The 17,016-nt window shown below is 38.1% G+C and overlaps 2 protein-coding genes across 2 annotated transcripts in view; one reads left to right on the plus strand and one right to left on the minus strand.

Moving 5' to 3' along the window:
- LOC133575713 (uncharacterized) overlaps positions 1-17,016 on the plus strand; it is a 177,242-nt gene that overhangs the window by 52,389 nt on the left and 107,837 nt on the right. The window lies entirely within an intron of this gene.
- Positions 2,718-17,016, minus strand: part of LOC133575674 (uncharacterized) — a 37,245-nt gene continuing 22,946 nt past the window's right edge. The window contains exons 9-12 of the mRNA XM_061928386.2: positions 15,483-15,673; positions 9,570-9,711; positions 8,033-8,160; positions 2,718-5,008 (exon numbers count right to left, since the gene is read on the minus strand). Of these exons, the coding sequence (XP_061784370.1) occupies positions 4,694-5,008; positions 8,033-8,160; positions 9,570-9,711; positions 15,483-15,673 (776 nt within the window). The 3' untranslated portion in view covers positions 2,718-4,693. The remainder of the gene's footprint in view (positions 5,009-8,032; positions 8,161-9,569; positions 9,712-15,482; positions 15,674-17,016) is intronic.

Raw genomic sequence — 17,016 nt, forward strand, 5'->3', positions numbered from 1 at the left:
GACCTATATTCTATCTGGACCAGAGCATGTCTTAATCATTTACATTCCCCATATGTTGGGCATTTATTTACATTTCAACAAAATGAAAGTAAAACACCACTTTTTTCTTTAAAGAAAAGAACATGGATTACATAATAATTTACAATACAAGACCCTTCACACACAAGGGAGCAAGAATATGTTGGAAATGATGCCACAAATGTCAAATTAGATTATTGGACCTGAAATCATTAAGCTTATATTATTATATAAATACATACACACACACACACACATGTATATGAATGTATAGATAATGTATATACATGTGTGTGTGTATGTATGTATATATATTACACACACATATATATACACAACACACATATGTATATGAATGTATGTGTGTTTATATACACACGAGTGTATATATACATATATACTCACATACATATATACTATACACACACACTATGTATATATATATATACATACACACACATGTATGAATGCATAGATAATGTGTATACATATATATGTGTTTATATATGTATATATGTGTGTATATATATTACACACACACATATATATATATATATATATATACACAACACATATGTATATTAAAGCATGTGTTTATATACACACGAGTGTATATATACATATATACTCACATACATATATACTATACACACACTATGTATATATACACATACACACACATGTATGAATGCATAGATAATGTATATACATACATATATATGTGTGTTTATATATGTATATATGTGTGTATATATATTACACACACACATATATATATATATATATATATATATATATATATATACACAACACATATGTATATTAAAGCATGTGTTTATATACACACGAGTGTATATATACATATATACTCACATACATATATACTATACACACACACTATGTATATATATATACATACACACACATGTATGAATGCATAGATAATGTATGTACATTCATATATATGTGTGTTTATATATGTATATATGTGTGTATATATATTACACACACACATATATATATACACAACACATATGTATATTAATGCATGTGTTTATATACACACACGAGTGTATATATACATATATACTCACATACATATATACTATACACACACTATGTATATATATACATACACACACATGTATGAATGCATAGATAATGTACATACATACATATATATGTGTGTTTATATATGTATATATGTGTGTATATATATTACACACACACATATATATATATATATACACAACACATATGTATATTAATGCATGTGTTTATATACACACGAGTGTATATATACATATATACTCACATACATATATACTATACACACACACTATGTATATGTATATATATATACATACACACACATGTATGAATGCATAGATAATGTATGTACATACATATATATGTGTGTTTATATATGTATATATGTGTGTATATATATTACACACATATATATATATATATATATATACACAACACATATGTATATGAATGCATGTGTTTATATACACACACAAGTGTATACATACATATATACTCACATACATATATACACACACAATATATATATATATATATATATATATATATATACATATATATATACACACACACGTATATGAATGTATAGATAATGTATATACACACACATGTATATGAATGTATAGATAATGTATATACATATATGTGTGTTTATATATGTATATATGTGTATATATATTACACACACACATGTATATATATACACAACACACATATGTATATGAATGTATGTCTGTTTGTATATACACACGAGTGTACACATACATATACACACACACACTATATATGTATATGAATATATAGATAATGTATATACATGTATATATATACACACAGGTAAAAGCCAGTAAATTAGAATATTTTGAAAAACTTGATTTATTTCAGTAATTGCATTCAAAAGGTGTAACTTGTACATTATATTTATTCATTGCACACAGACTGATGCATTCAAATGTTTATTTCATTTAATTTTGATGATTTGAAGTGGCAACAAATGAAAATCCAAAATTCCGTGTGTCACAAAATTAGAATATTACTTAAGGCTAATACAAAAAAGGGATTTTTAGAAATGTTGGCCAACTGAAAAGTATGAAAATGAAAAATATGAGCATGTACAATACTCAATACTTGGTTGGAGCTCCTTTTGCCTCAATTACTGCGTTAATGCGGCGTGGCATGGAGTCGATGAGTTTCTGGCACTGCTCAGGTGTTATGAGAGCCCAGGTTGCTCTGATAGTGGCCTTCAACTCTTCTGTGTTTTTGGGTCTGGCATTCTAGCTCTCAATTTACCGGTCGATCTACGTTCCCATCCTCACCTATGGTCATGAGCTTTGGGTTATGCCCGAAAGGACAAGATCGCGGGTACAAGCGGCCGAAATGAGTTTCCTCCGCCGGGTGGCGGGGCTCTCCCTTAGAGATAGGGTGAGAAGCTCTGTCATCCGGGGGGAGCTCAAAGTAAAGCCGCTGCTCCTCCACATGGAGAGGAGCCAGATGAGGTGGTTCGGGCATCTGGTCAGGATGCCACCCGATCGCCTCCCTCGGGAGGTGTTTAGGGCACGTCTGACCGGTAGGAGGCCACGGGGAAGACCCAGGACACGTTGGGAAGACTATGTCTCCCGGCTGGCCTGGGAACGCCTCGGGATCCCCCGGGAGGAGCTGGACGAAGTGGCTGGGGAGAGGGAAGTCTGGGCTTCCCTGCTTAGGCTGCTGCCCCCGCGACCCGGCCTCGGATAAGCGGAAGAAGATGGATGGATGGATGTTTATGTTGTGTTACGGTGCAGATGTTCTCCCGAAATGTGTTTGCCATTCTTGTCTGGTGTGGGTTCACAGTGTGGCGCATTATTAGTAAGAGTGTTAAAGTTTTTTATACCGTCACCGTCAGTGTGACCTGTGTGGTTGTTGACCAAGTATGCCTTGCTGTCACTTACGTGAGTGTCAAGACTTGGTCCTGGGTGTTAGCTTTTCCGGGATGCAACGGAAAGTTGGCATGGGCGAGACGGGAATGAAGGTACATGATTTATTATTATCAAAAAAAAGGAATAAATGAAAGCGCGCACAGTGGCGGAGAATAAACTATAAAACCAAAAGACTATAGCAAAAAAGTACAAACAAAAAACACGCACAATGGCGGAGAACAAACTATGAAACCAAAAAGACTATAAATATGGAACAAAAACTTACTTGGCTTGGACAAAAGTAGTTGCTTGAGGAATTGACATGAAAAGAAGTATCAGGCATGAACAGAGCATAAATGTGTTGTGGTCGTCAGGACGAACAACAGAAAATGAATGAACTTAAATACTTATGGACATGATTAGTGAAAGCAGGTGCGTGACTCAAAACGTGAAACAGGTGCGTGACGTGACAGGTGAAAACTAATGGTTGCTATGGTGACAAAACAAAAGTGCACAAAAAGTCCAAAACCCAAAACGAACATAACCAAAACAAAAACATGATCACACAGACATGACAGTGAGCAAGCAGAAGCCCCATACAACGTGTGGCATGGCCGGCACGCTGGTTGTAGTGGGCGCTAAATGCTGTACCATCATGGCACGGTCGAGAGAATAGTTGCCCTGAAATTCGTAGTCTGCCGGGAAAATCGGAAGGGTTGACAAGAATGACGCTGTCAAGCGCCATTCATATAAAACTCGCGGGCCGCACTAACATTCAATTTTCATATTAAGGTGTGGGCCGCGTGTCTGAGACCCTTGGTTTATACATAGCACAAAGCAAAAAAAAAACTTTGTATGCATTGTGTCGGAGGCAGATATTTACATATATCCGAATTTAATTTGTTGCGTTTTGGACCAGTTGTTCCTCCCAGGGAATCCAAGTCACAATTTGCTCCCAAGTTCTTTCCGACACTTAAAGCTGAGTTGACAAAACCACCAGAGACAGAATAGGTATTTTGTTGTATATTCTCAAAGCTTTGCCAATATACATTTTGATTGAGACCAGTCTAACCCTAGAACCTTCTATCGCGCCTCCCAAAATGGTCTGTCTTCCCAACGCCAAAAACCTCTCTTTCCTTCCCCCTCCCTAGCCATAACACAAGCACAACGTCTCCCTAGCCATAATACATTCCAAAGAACTCAAGGTTAACACACACAGTTTGCTTGCTGACAGAGCATCAAGAGAAGAAGTGGAAAACACGAGCTGTTTTCAAATATGACAAAGAAATGGAAGAAGTACAACTTAAATTTGGATATATGTAAATATCTGCCTCCGACAAGTGTTATTTCATTTTAAATTTTAAAAGATTTTTGTGGCTTCCCATTGTTTTCTTTAATTTGTGAAACCGGTCAAAATGGCTCTTTGACTGGTAAAGGTTGAAAGTCCATGTGTCATCCAAAAAGGTATGAAAATATAAGTGGAAGTTTGAAAAGTTACTTAGTGCTGCTTTAAGAACAACATATGTGCAACAAACAGTTGACGGTTTATTTTGAAAACAATCCAATTCAAAACTGACAGATCAACTGTCAGCAAATTAGCTTACTTCAGTATGTTGGAACAGCATGACCTCCAGTATGAGTGTTCCAAAAACTATGACAAACTCTGTGAAAATACACAAATACCAAACAGTTTTGGACAGCAGAAGGAAAACAATCGAATCCTAAGGTCTCTATTTGCAAGCAAGTATTGCTGTGTGCAGAAAGTTCACAGGCGTGGACTCACCTCCGCCCATTTCATAGACCACTTTCTGGAGAAATTCCCAAACCGGGGCACACTGCTTGGGGTAGCTGATGTCAAAGATATGAAAAGCCTTGAAGCAGACGTCGACTGCCCCCAGCAGTGTGCTCTGCTCCAAAGCCTGACCTGCTAGGATAACGAATGACTGACAGGAGCACTGCAGGCGGTCGTCTCCCAGAGAGAGAACGTAGGGGTATGACCTCGACACCTCTGCGTGCTGGAGGTACTCCATAATGTTAGTTCCGACCTAAGAAGTAAATAAAAGAAAGCAGGAATAAAGTGAGCAACATTTCCCTTTAAACATCCAAAATTGAACTTTGTCGCGCTTGTAACGCGAAAACTAGACAACTCCGAGTATGTTTTGACACGCAAAAACGTGTGCGCCGTTGATTACATGAAAGACGAGACTAAATGTACATCAAACAGACTCAAAAAGGCGGTCACAAGCAATGTTCCCTCTAAGGTGCGCGCCTGTGCAATTGCGCACTGCTCAAGCGTCCTCTGCGCACGGCAAATCGATGCCGCGCACAAAATCAAATAAAAAAATAAGCAGAGGTGGGTAGAGTAGCCAGAAATTGTACTCAAGTAAGAGTACTGTTACTTTAGAGATTTATTACTCAAGTAAAAGTAAGGAGTAGTCACCCAAATATTTACTTGAGTAAAAGTAAAAAGTATGTTGTGAAAAAACTACTCAAGTACTGAGTAACTGATGAGTAACATATACACACACACACATATTTATATATGTGTGTATATATATATATATATATATATATATATATATATATGTATATATATATATATATATATATATATATATATATATATATATATATATATATATATGTATATACACATATATATATATATATATATATACACACATATATATATATTAGAGATGCGCGGTTTGCGGGCACAACCGCGGAGTCCGCGGATTATCCGCGGATCGGGCGGATGAAATTAAAAAATTTTTGATTTTATCCGCGGGTCGGGTCGGGCGGTTGAAAAAAAAAAAAAAAAGATTTTAAATAGATTCAGGCGGGTGGCAGTTAAACCAATTGGGAAATATATATACATAGTTAAATGTTGTTACCCACATACAAAAAACGAGCAGGCACCTGCAGCATATGCCACAACAGAAGAAAAAAAAAAAAGAGATGGACACTTTTACGGAGCGGAGAAGGGACGCCTCGCCGGGGTCCGGGACCGAGGCCCCTTCCCCCGAGAGGGCCCCACCGGCAGCCGTAGCTGAGGCGATCCGCGAGAAGGGCCCGACGCACGTCCAGGGTCACCACCGCGCCCACCGCACCGACACCCCGCCTCGTCCGCCTTCGCCGCGGCCGGCGTCACGCGCAGCAGGTAAGCAGCTTACCTGCCCGCCACCCCCGTGGCCGGGGGCTCGTAACAGGGGTCACTCCGCGCGCTCCGCCCGCGCAGCTTACCTGCCCGCCACCCCTGTTGCCGGGGGCGCGTAACAGGGGTCACTCCGCGTGCAGTGCGCTCACGAAAGGGGTGGGGCTCACCCTGGTTGATATAGACAGCAGGACGGTGGCCATGGAAGTTGGAACCCGCTAAGGAGTGTGTAACAACCCACCTGCCGAATCAACTAGCCCTGAAAATGGATGGCGCTGGAGCGTCGGGCCCATACCCGGCCGTCGACGGCAGCGAGACGCGCTTGGAGGGGCACTCAGCGCGGCTCCCATATGATTGCGCACTGGTGTGCGTCTGGGCCGTGACAGCGTGGCACGCGAATGTCTGTGCTGCATTGGATCAGTCTCCTTTCTTTAACAGGCAAAAGCTTTATATAACCTCACTAATGCCTTGCATCATCTATATTAGATATATAACAACGGGCGGGTGCGGTTCTGATCAAATGTTAGATCGGGTGGATGGCGGATGGTTGACGACTTTCTGATGCGGTTGCGGATGAAATAATTGCCTATCCGCGCATCTCTAATATATATACATACATTGATATATACAGTATATAATTTATATTTATTTATTTTGCCGTTTTTGTTTACATGTTAAAGGTGTTTTAATGAATATACATGCATGTTTAACACATATAGATTCCTTTCTTTCATGAAGACAAGAATATAAGTTGGTGTATTACCTGATTCTGATGACTTGCATTGATTGTAATCAGACAGTAGTGATGATAACGTCCACGTTTTCAAATGGAGGAGAAAAAAAGTTCCTCCTTTCGGTCTAATACCACATGAAAGTGGTTGGTTTTTGGCTTCTTATTTGTCCAGCTTCCGTATTCGTTTTTATACACTTTGCAAGAAATACATTGGCGGCAAACTCCGTAGCTTGCTAGCTTGTTTGCGCTGGCTTTCGGAGACTCTTATTTTGAAAGCGCAGGCGCGATGGAGCGGCACTTTTATTGTGAAGACAGGAACGTCCTCATGTGCGATCAGTCTTTAGGCTTTTGACGGGATGTACGGTTGAAATAAAAAAGTATATTTTTTCCTTCACACTTTTGATTGATTGATTGGAACTTGTACACAGTACAGTACACATTCCGTACAATTGACCACTAAATGGTAACACCCCAATAAGTTTTTCAACTTGTTTAAGTCAGGTCATGTGACCACCTGGCTCTGTTTGATTGGTCCAACGTCACCAGTGACTGCATCTGATTGGTGGAACGAAGTGAAACGTCACCAGTCAGGCAGGCACTTTGAAGGTCTGTCTGACAGACCAAAACAAACAAAGCGTGCATTAACAGATCGATAAAAATTAGTAGCGAGTAGCGAGCTGAATGTAGATAAAAGTAGCGGAGTAAAAGTAGCGTTCTTTCTCTATAAATATACTTAAGTAAAAGTAAAAGTATGTTGCATTAAAACTACTCTTAGAAGTACAATTTATCCCAAAAGTTACTCAAGTAGAGGTAACGGAGTAAACGTAGCGCGTTACTACCCACTTCTGGGTGCTATAAATAGCCTCGCGCATGGCATTCGGAATGGCTCGATAGGAAGTTACGGGAAGCAGTGTCGATTGTCATTGTTGTTACGCGATTTCGTGAATAAAACTTAAAAAAAAAAAAAAAAATTTTAATTAATGAAAAACCGTATTTTTTATCACTGCAACCGTAACCCGGAATAGGTTGATGAAAACCGTACTAATTACGGGAAAACCGGAGTAGTTGGCAGGTATGAACAAGTGTGGCGCTTGAAACGCCAAAACAAGACAACTTGGAGTATCTTTTGACAAGTAAACAGTTGTGGTGGATTATGTCCTTAAAGCAACCGCTACAACTTACAGGTCTACAGTCAATGAAGGCCAACCTGGATTCCTCAATCGTGTGTCGGAACACTTTGCCGCCAACTTTATATACCGTAGGTGGAAGCATTGCAGGTAATACTTTGAACGCCAGTTCCCACTTGGCATCTGTCGGGAGACAATTTCATTGGTGCAAATATAATGTGATGTGGTTATTTAGCAGTCGAATACAGAATACCGTATTTTCCGCACTATAAGGCGCACCGGATTATTAGCCGCACCTTCTATGAATTACATATTTCATAATTTTGTCCACCAATAAGCCGCCCCGGACTAAAAGCCGCGCCTACGCTGCGCTAAAGTGAATGTCAAAAAAACGCTGCGCTAAAGTGAATGTCAAAAAAACAGTCAGATAGTTCAGTCAAACTTTAATAATATATTGAAAACCAGCGTTCTAACAACTCTGTCCCAAAATGTACGCAAATGTGCAATCACAAACATAGTAAAATTCAAAATGGTGTAGAACAATAGCAACATAATGTTGCTCGAACGTTAATGTCACAACACACAAAATAAACATAGCGCTCACCTTCTGAAGTTATTCTTCATTCGTAAATCCTTCGAATTCTTCGTCTTCGGTGTCCGAATTGAAAAGTTGGGCGAATACGGGATCCAAAATGGCCGGTTCCGTCTCGTCGAAGTCACCGGAGTCAGTGTCACTGTTGTCCAGCAGTTCTGTGAATCCTGCCTTCCGGAAAGGTCGGACCACAGTTGTGACCGAAACTATCTGCCCAGGCATTTACGATCCACTGGCAGATGTTGGCGTATGTCGACCGGCGCTATCTGCCCGTCTTAGTGAAGGTGTGTTCGCCTTCGGAGCTGTGTGAAAAAAGCCACCCGGCCTCTTCGCGTAAACTTCCCTTAACCACTCGCTCATCTTTTCTTCATCCATCCATCCCTTCGAGTTAGCTTTTATGATGACGCCGGCTGGAAAGGTCTCTTTTGGATGGGTGGAAGTTAGCATGGCAAGCTAGAACCACAGTGAAGGATGACTTCTCATTCCCTGTGGAGCGAATATTCACCGTACGTGCTCCCGTTCCACAGTGCGGTTCAGTTGCTGTGAAATACGGTAGTAATCCGTGTGCGGATGGAGAGATTGCGTCTTTTTATGAACCGGATCGTTTTGTAGGAGCCATTTTGTGGTCTTTACAGATGTAAACAGGAAATGAAACGTACGGTGATATCCGCGCGTTTTTTCTTCTTCTTCCGGGGGCGGGTGAAACGCTTCCTGTTCTATGGGGGCGGGTGAAGCGCTTCCTGTTCTATGGGGGCGAGTGCTTTCCTTGGCGGTTGCTTGCGTAGAAGAAGAAGCGCTTCCTGTTCTACCGGGAAAAAAGATGGCGGCTGTTTACCGAAGTTGCGAGACCGAAACTTTATGAAAATGAATCGTAATAAAGCGCACCGGGTTATTAGGCGCACTGTCAGCTTTTGAGAAAAATTGTGGTTTTTAGGTGCGCCTTATAGTGCGGAAAATACGGTAATAAACCGGAGAAAAACAACAACAAATAATAGTTTACCCAGTGCCATTTCATCTGCACGCAACGCAAGTTTCCCTTCACGTCTTGCCAGGCTCAGGATCTTCTCGGTGTATACAGGCAGCCATGTTTCGCTGAGTTTGGGTGCCGCCTCTCCGTGTAAAACCTGAAAATCCTGTGCAATCTATGGAACGGAACACAATTGAAAGGAATTCAATAAGCCAGTGTTTTTCCAACCTTTTTTCATAAAAAAATGACGGAGGCACACCCCAGCAGAAAACGTTAAAAAATGAATAGTGTTTTAGTTCCTGTCTTGCGCTGTTATTTTGGTGGCCTTTCCTGTTTTGTGTCTGCTCCACACGTGTAAGTCTTTGCTGTCGTCCAGCATTCTGTTTTTTGTTTACTTTGTAGCCAGTTCAGTTTTACATTCGTTTTGCGTAGCCATCCCTATGCTTCATTGCCTTTTCCTTTCCGTTTTGTTCATTTTTTGGTTTAGGCGTTACATACCTTTTTACCTGCACGCCGTCTCCCGCTGTGCTCTGCCTATTGGGATCACGACAAACCATCCTCGACGCGTTCCGACTTCTACAAAGCAATGAACTACCTGCTGCCACCTACTGCACACTTGCCAACCCTCCCGGATTTTCCGGGAGACTCCCGAAATTCAGCGCCTCTCCCGAAAACCTCCCGGGACAAATTTTCTCCCGAAAATCTCCCGAAATTCAGGCGGAGCTGGAGGCCACGCCCCCTCCAGCTCCATGCGGACCTGAGTGACGTGTTGACAGCCTGTTCTCATGTCCGCTTTCCCACAATATAAACAGCTAATGATCGAGGGCGAGTTCTTGGTTTCTTATGTGTGTTTATTGTTAGGCAGTTTCATTAACGTCCTCCCAGCGCGGTAACAACACACAACAACAGCAGTCAAGTTTTCGTCCCCCGTAAAGCAGTTCGTCTGCCGTGAACAGCAATGTTGTGACACTTTTAAACAGGACAATACTGCCATCTACTGTACATGCATATGTGACCCACCCATAATGTGTCACATTTTTGTGTTGATTTATTTATTTTATTTTGTGGTTTGAATTCGTTTTTGGAGCTGTCATTACACATTTATCAGTATTCACATTGGTCAGTAGGGGGCAGTGGGGCGTTTCTTCCCAATTGAATGCTATCACCTGCAGACCGGAAGTGTCTTGTCATTCTGATGAGCGCGACCAGTCTGTGAACAATTGAAACGTCCTGTGTGCTTTTTCCTCCTGTATAACAGGTTAGTTTTGGTGAATCAACTCACTGAATAATATCCATGTGATCTTTATAAGTTTAAGTACACATTCTGATGGTGGAGCCTAACTCTAAAGTGTTTGTGAGTTGTAGTTTGTATTTGTGAATGAATCCAGTGCACAGCTGCAGTAATCAATACAAAAAGGCGACGTGAGTGCGCAATGTTTATATAGGAACTTCTGATCCTAATTCAGACTCCCAAATTAGAGCTCCCGTTTTCTTATTGATTTTGTAATGTATATTTGTATAATGTTTGTGTTCTGAAATAGTGACAGAGAATAGAACAAGGATGGACAATTCAACCCTTAACTCAACAATGAGTAGATGAGTTTTATGTGTGTGTAAATGTGTAAATAAATGAACACTGAAATTCAAGTATTTCTTTTATTTATTTATATATATATATATATATATATATATATATATATATATATATATATATATATATATATACATATATATATATGTAATAAATATATATATATATATATTAATATAGCTAGAATTCACTGAAAGTCAAGTATTTCTTATATATATATATATATCTATCTTAATCACGCCCACAACCACGCCCCCTGCCCCCACCCCCCCACCCCCCCACCTCCCGAAATCGGAGGTCTCAAGACAGATTATAATTATTGATTTGCAAATAATATTTTTTGGACCAATTAGGTGAAGTTGCATCATTTCCCACGGCACACCAGACAATATCTCACGGTTGAAAAACACTGCAATAAGCCAGACTAATTATTGAGAGTTAAGACTGATCTGCTCTTTTATCCTGCACTACCACAACAAAATGTTGATCTTATCTGTACGGTACAGTTCAAATTTGAACCACAATAAAAGAAAGTCTAAGTCTAAGTCTACATGTGCTCAAAAAAAACTAAGGACTAATATCAAGAAATACATTTTAACACTTGTTTACAGATCACTTATCGAGTCTACTTCAATCAATAAAATCTCATCCTGGTTCAACTGCCTCATTGTCACCACCAAAACAAAACTGGATGATACCACACATTTGGGTATCAATCCGATACCAAGTCGTTACAAGGTCATACACTGGTCATATTCAAAGTCCTCATGAGTCCAGGGACGTATTTACTGAGTTTATAAACATAAAATAATTTTTTTTTAAACGAAAGAAGATGTTGTGATGCCAAAAAATATCAACATAATCATAGTAGTATCGACTAGATACGCTCCTGTACTTTGGTATCATTACAGTGGATGTCAGGTGTAGATCCACCCATGGCGTTTGTTTACTTTTTGACCCCGGTGAGCTAGGGTGTGTAGTGAAGCATGTTTAGCTATTCCTGGTCCTGCAGTGATAATAATACTTGTAAGACACTTACTTTATTCGTCGCCATGGAGGCGAGGATCAGTGATTTAGAAGTAGCTAAAACACTGTGGATGGATGTTAGCCGCAAGCTAGCTTCGCCATGTCTTAAAGCAGTGGTTCTTAAATGGGGGTACGCGTACCCCTGGGGGTACTTGAAGGTATGCCAGGGGGTACGTGAGATTTTTTTTAAATATTCTAAAAATAGCAACAATTCAAAAATCCTTTCTAAATATATTTATTGAATAATACTTCAACAAAATATGAATGTAAGTTCATAAACTCAGTGAAGCACAAGCTCAGGTTTCTCACTAAAATGTCTGTCAAAAAGAACTGTGAAAAGAAATGCAACAATGCAATATTTCGTGATTTTTTTGTGGACATGTTCCATAAATATTAATGTTAAAGATTTCTTTTTTTTGTGAAGAAATGTTTAGAATTAAGTTCATGAATCCAGATGGATCTCTATTACAATCCCCAAAGAGGGCACTTTAAGTTGATGATTACTTCTATGTGTAGAAATCTTTATTAGGGACCGCAATGTCCCTTTGGGACAGAGGACCCTATTGTATTTGTAAGGTTTTATTTGTATTATTCCGCCGCCACTTTGAGCTGTAATTTGACCCCCTTAACATGCTTCAAAACTCGTAGAGACATGAAACAAAAACCTCTTTGTAGGTCTTACTTAGACCTACATTTCATAAATTGACAACCCCCACAGGAAGTTTGAAATTCCCCCTTCAAAACCTTTTTTCAAACATTATCTCCTCTGAGCGCGTTTGTCGTGTCGGCTTCAAACTAGCACAGGAGAGAGATTGAACCCATCTCATTAAAAGTTGATGAAAGACTTTTAATTACTGCTCCGGTTTGGATTTGATGTGCCGTCAAAGTCGGTCCCGTCCATCGCTGCTTGCAGCTTTAATTTATAATTGAATCACTTGTTTATTTTTCAACAAGTTTTTAGTTATTTTTATATATTTTTTTCCAACTAGTTCAAGAAAGACCACTACAAATGAGCAATATTTTGCACTGTTATACAATTTAATAAATCAGAAATTGATGACATAGTGCTGTATTTTACTTCTTTATCTCTTTTTTTCAAACAAAAATGCTTTGCTCTGATTAGGGGGTACTTGAATTTAAAAAAAGTTGATTTTCAAGGTAAAAAATGATTTTCAAGGTAAAAAATGATTTTCAAGGTGAAAAAATTTTTTCAAGGTAAAAAATGATTTTCAAGGTAAAAAATGATTTTCAAGGTAAAAAAAAATTTTCAAAGTAAATAAAATTTTCAAGGTAAAATTTTTTTTTCAAGGTAAAAAATGATTTTCAAGGAAACAAAAATTTTCAAGGTAAAAAAAATTTTTAAGGTAAAAAAATTTTTTAAGGTAAAAATTTTTTTTCAAGGTTAAAAATGATTTTCAAGGTAAAAAATGATTTTCAAGGTAAAAAAAATTTTTCAAGGTAAAAATTTTTTTTCAAGGTTAAAAATGATTTTCAAGGTAAAAAATGATTTTCAAGGTGAAAAAATGTTTTAAGGTAAAAAAATTGTTTTCAAGGTAAAAATTTTTTTTCAAGTTAAAAAGTGATTTTCAAGGTAAAAAAAAATTTTCAAGGTACATTTTTTTTTTCAAGGTTAAAAATGATTTTCAAGGTAAAAAATGATTTTCAAGGTAAAAATTTTTTTTCAAGGTAAAATTTTCTTTTCTAGGTAAAAAATGATTTTCAAGGTAAAAAATGATTTTCAAGGTGAAAAAATTTTTTAAGGTAAAAAAAATTTTTTCAAGGTAAAAAATGATTTTCAAGGTAAAAAATGATTTTCAAGGTAAAAAAAAATTTAAGGTAACATTTTTTTTTCAAAGTTAAAAATGATTTTCAAAGTAAATAAAATTTTCAAGGTAAAAAAAATTTTTCAAGGTAAAATTGTTTCTCCAAGGTAAAAAATGATTTTCAAGGAAGAAAAAAAAAATTTTCAAGGTAAAAAAAATGTTTAAGGTAAAAAAAATGTTTAAGGTAAAAAAAATGTTTAAGGTAAAAAAAATGTTTCAAGGTAAAAAATGATTTTCAAGGTAAAAAAAATGATTTTCAAGGTAAAAAAAAATTTTCAAGGTAAATTTTTTTTTTCAAGGTTAAAAATGATTTTCAAGGTAAAAAATGATTTTCAAAGCAAAATTTTTTTTTCAAGATCCAATTTTTTTTTCAAGGTAAAAAATGATTTTCAAGGTAAAAAATGATTTTCAAGGTAAAAAAAAATTTTCAAGGTAAAAATTTTTTTTCAAGGTTAAAAATGATTTTCAAAGTAAATAAAATTTTCAAGGTAAAAAAATTTTTTCAAGGTAAAATTTTTTTTTCAAGGTAAAAAATGATATTCAAGGAAAAAAAAATTTTCAAGGTAAAAAAAATTTTCAAGGTAAAAAACATTTTTAAGGTAAAAAGAATTTTTAAGGTAAAACTTTTTTTTCAAGGTTAAAAATGATTTTCAAGGTAAAAAATGATTTTCAAGGAGAAAAAAAATTTTCAAGGTAAAAAAAATTTTTAAGGTAAAAAAATTTTTTAAGGTAAAAAAAATGTTTCAAGGTAAAAAATGATTTTCAAGGTAAAAAATGATTTTCAAGGTAAAAAATGATTTTCAAGGTAAAAAAAATGATTTTCAAGGTAAAAAAAATGTTTCAAGGTAAAAAAAAATTTTCAAGGTTAAAAATGATTTTCAAAGTAAAAAATGATTTTCAAGGTAAAACATTTTTTTTAAAAAAAGGTTGAGAACCACTGTCTTAAAGCACCTCTTCCTGAGGGTTTTAGTGTTATAACTTCACCTTTATCTTTTTAAGCCAAAATGCATCCGTTCTCCCTTTTCTGTCTACAGCTGTGTCTGCTTGTAAGTGCTCCGTGTGTGTGCGCTGCCGAACATGCTCCTCTGCTTGTAAACCACACAATGTGACGACGACGGGGGAGCGGGGGGTTGTTGACCGGTACTTTTCAGAGGCGGTGTAGTACGGAATATGTTTCTTTAGTATCACAGTACTATACCAATACCGGTATACCGTACAACCCTATGCCAGACTATGGCCTGGTCTTGAATAAGGGGAGTGTAAAAGCCAGGAGAACGGCTGACACCCTGTAGAACAGTGGTTCTTTTCCCACATGTTCATGGTCCACATCTGACCCCATAAACCATATAGAGACTTATTAATCAGGGCTCTATGCTCATATTTCCCCCCAGGAGTAAATGTGCTCCCAAAAGATCACATTTAGGGGCACTCAAATACATTTCTTGAAATGTTATGACTTTTTTCCCAAAGTATATAATGCAAAGTTCTATTAGACGAGATACATACCATGCCTTGAGTAGTCAGATGTGGGAACTCTTTGAGGATCTCCGATACATTTTTAGAGTTCTGTACTCTTATCCAGCGTGCCCTGTACAGGACCGTGTCCTGCATGTACGCCCACACCTGGCCCAGGGGCTGAGAATTGTGTCTCAGCCATTCCTTCATCCGTTCAGCTCTCTCGTCGGATATGGTAGAGTCTATAAAAACACACAATTATTACATATATAAACTATATACAGTCCTGGTCAAAAGCTTGCATACACTTGTAAAGGACATAATGTCATGGCTGTCTTGAGTTTACAATTATTTCTACAACTCTTATTTTTTTGTGATGTAGTGATTGGAGCACATACTTGTTGGTCACAAAAAAACATTCATGAAGTTTGATTCTTTTATGAATTTATTATGGGTCTACTGAAAATGTGACCTGGGTCAAAAGTAAACATATTGCTGGGTATTGTGGCCAAACAGCTCAATTTTTGTTTCATCTGACATCACATGGACAAAGATAAGACCTTCTGGAGGAAAGTTCTGTGGTCCGATAAAACAAAAAAATAAATGTTTGGCCACAATACCTAGCAATATGTTTGGAGGAGAAAAGGTGAGGCCTTTAATCCCAGGAACACCATACCTACCGTCAAGCATAGTGGTGGTAGTATTATGCTCTGGGCCTGTTTTGCTGCGAATAGAACTGCTGCTTTAAATGGGACAATGAAAAAGGAGGATTACCTCCAAATTCTTCAGGACAAGCTAAAATCATCAGCCCGGAGGTTGGGTCTTGGGCACAGTTGGGTGTTCCAACAGGACAATGACCCCAAACACACCTCAAAAGTGGTAAAGGAATGGCTAAATCAGGCTAGAATGAAGGTTTTAGAATGGCCTTCCCAAAGTCCTGACTTAAACGTGTGGACAATGGGCGGTATAGCTCGGTTGGTAGAATGGCCGTGCCATGAACCTGAGGGTTGCAGGTTCAATCCCCACTTCCGCCATCCTAGTCACTTCCGTTGTGTCCTTGGGCAAGACACTTTACCCACCTGCTCCCAGTGCCACCCACACTGCTTTAAATGTAACTTAGATATTTAGGTTTTCACTATGTAAAGCGCTTTGAGTCACTAGAGATGTCAAGACTTGGACTATGGCGTGGTTTGTTCTCCCGTGGTGCAAATGAACATTTGGACCAGACATGGCGTGACGGTGAAGACATTATTTATTTTACACTAACAAAGGAACAAAAAGCGCGCTCAAGGCGGAAGTACAAACTTGACTAACGAAACAAAAAGACTTGCACGTGGGCAAAAAACTATGGACATGAACAAAAGTCGCTAACTGTGGCATGAATAGAAAAAACTCACTTGACATGGCATGAAGTGCGCAGAGGTAAACAGAGTGAGAAGAAGAAAGATGTCGCCAGGGAGACTTCCTGGCAACAATGGGTTTAAATAATAGTGACATGATTAAAGACAGGTGCGTGAGTCGTGAGGGCAGGTGAAAACTAATGGGTTGCTATGGTGACAAACAAGAGTGCACAATGAGTCCAAAC

The sequence above is a fragment of the Nerophis lumbriciformis genome, linkage group LG33, assembly GCF_033978685.3.
Source record: "Nerophis lumbriciformis linkage group LG33, RoL_Nlum_v2.1, whole genome shotgun sequence".
Taxonomy (NCBI): Eukaryota; Metazoa; Chordata; class Actinopteri; order Syngnathiformes; family Syngnathidae; genus Nerophis; species Nerophis lumbriciformis.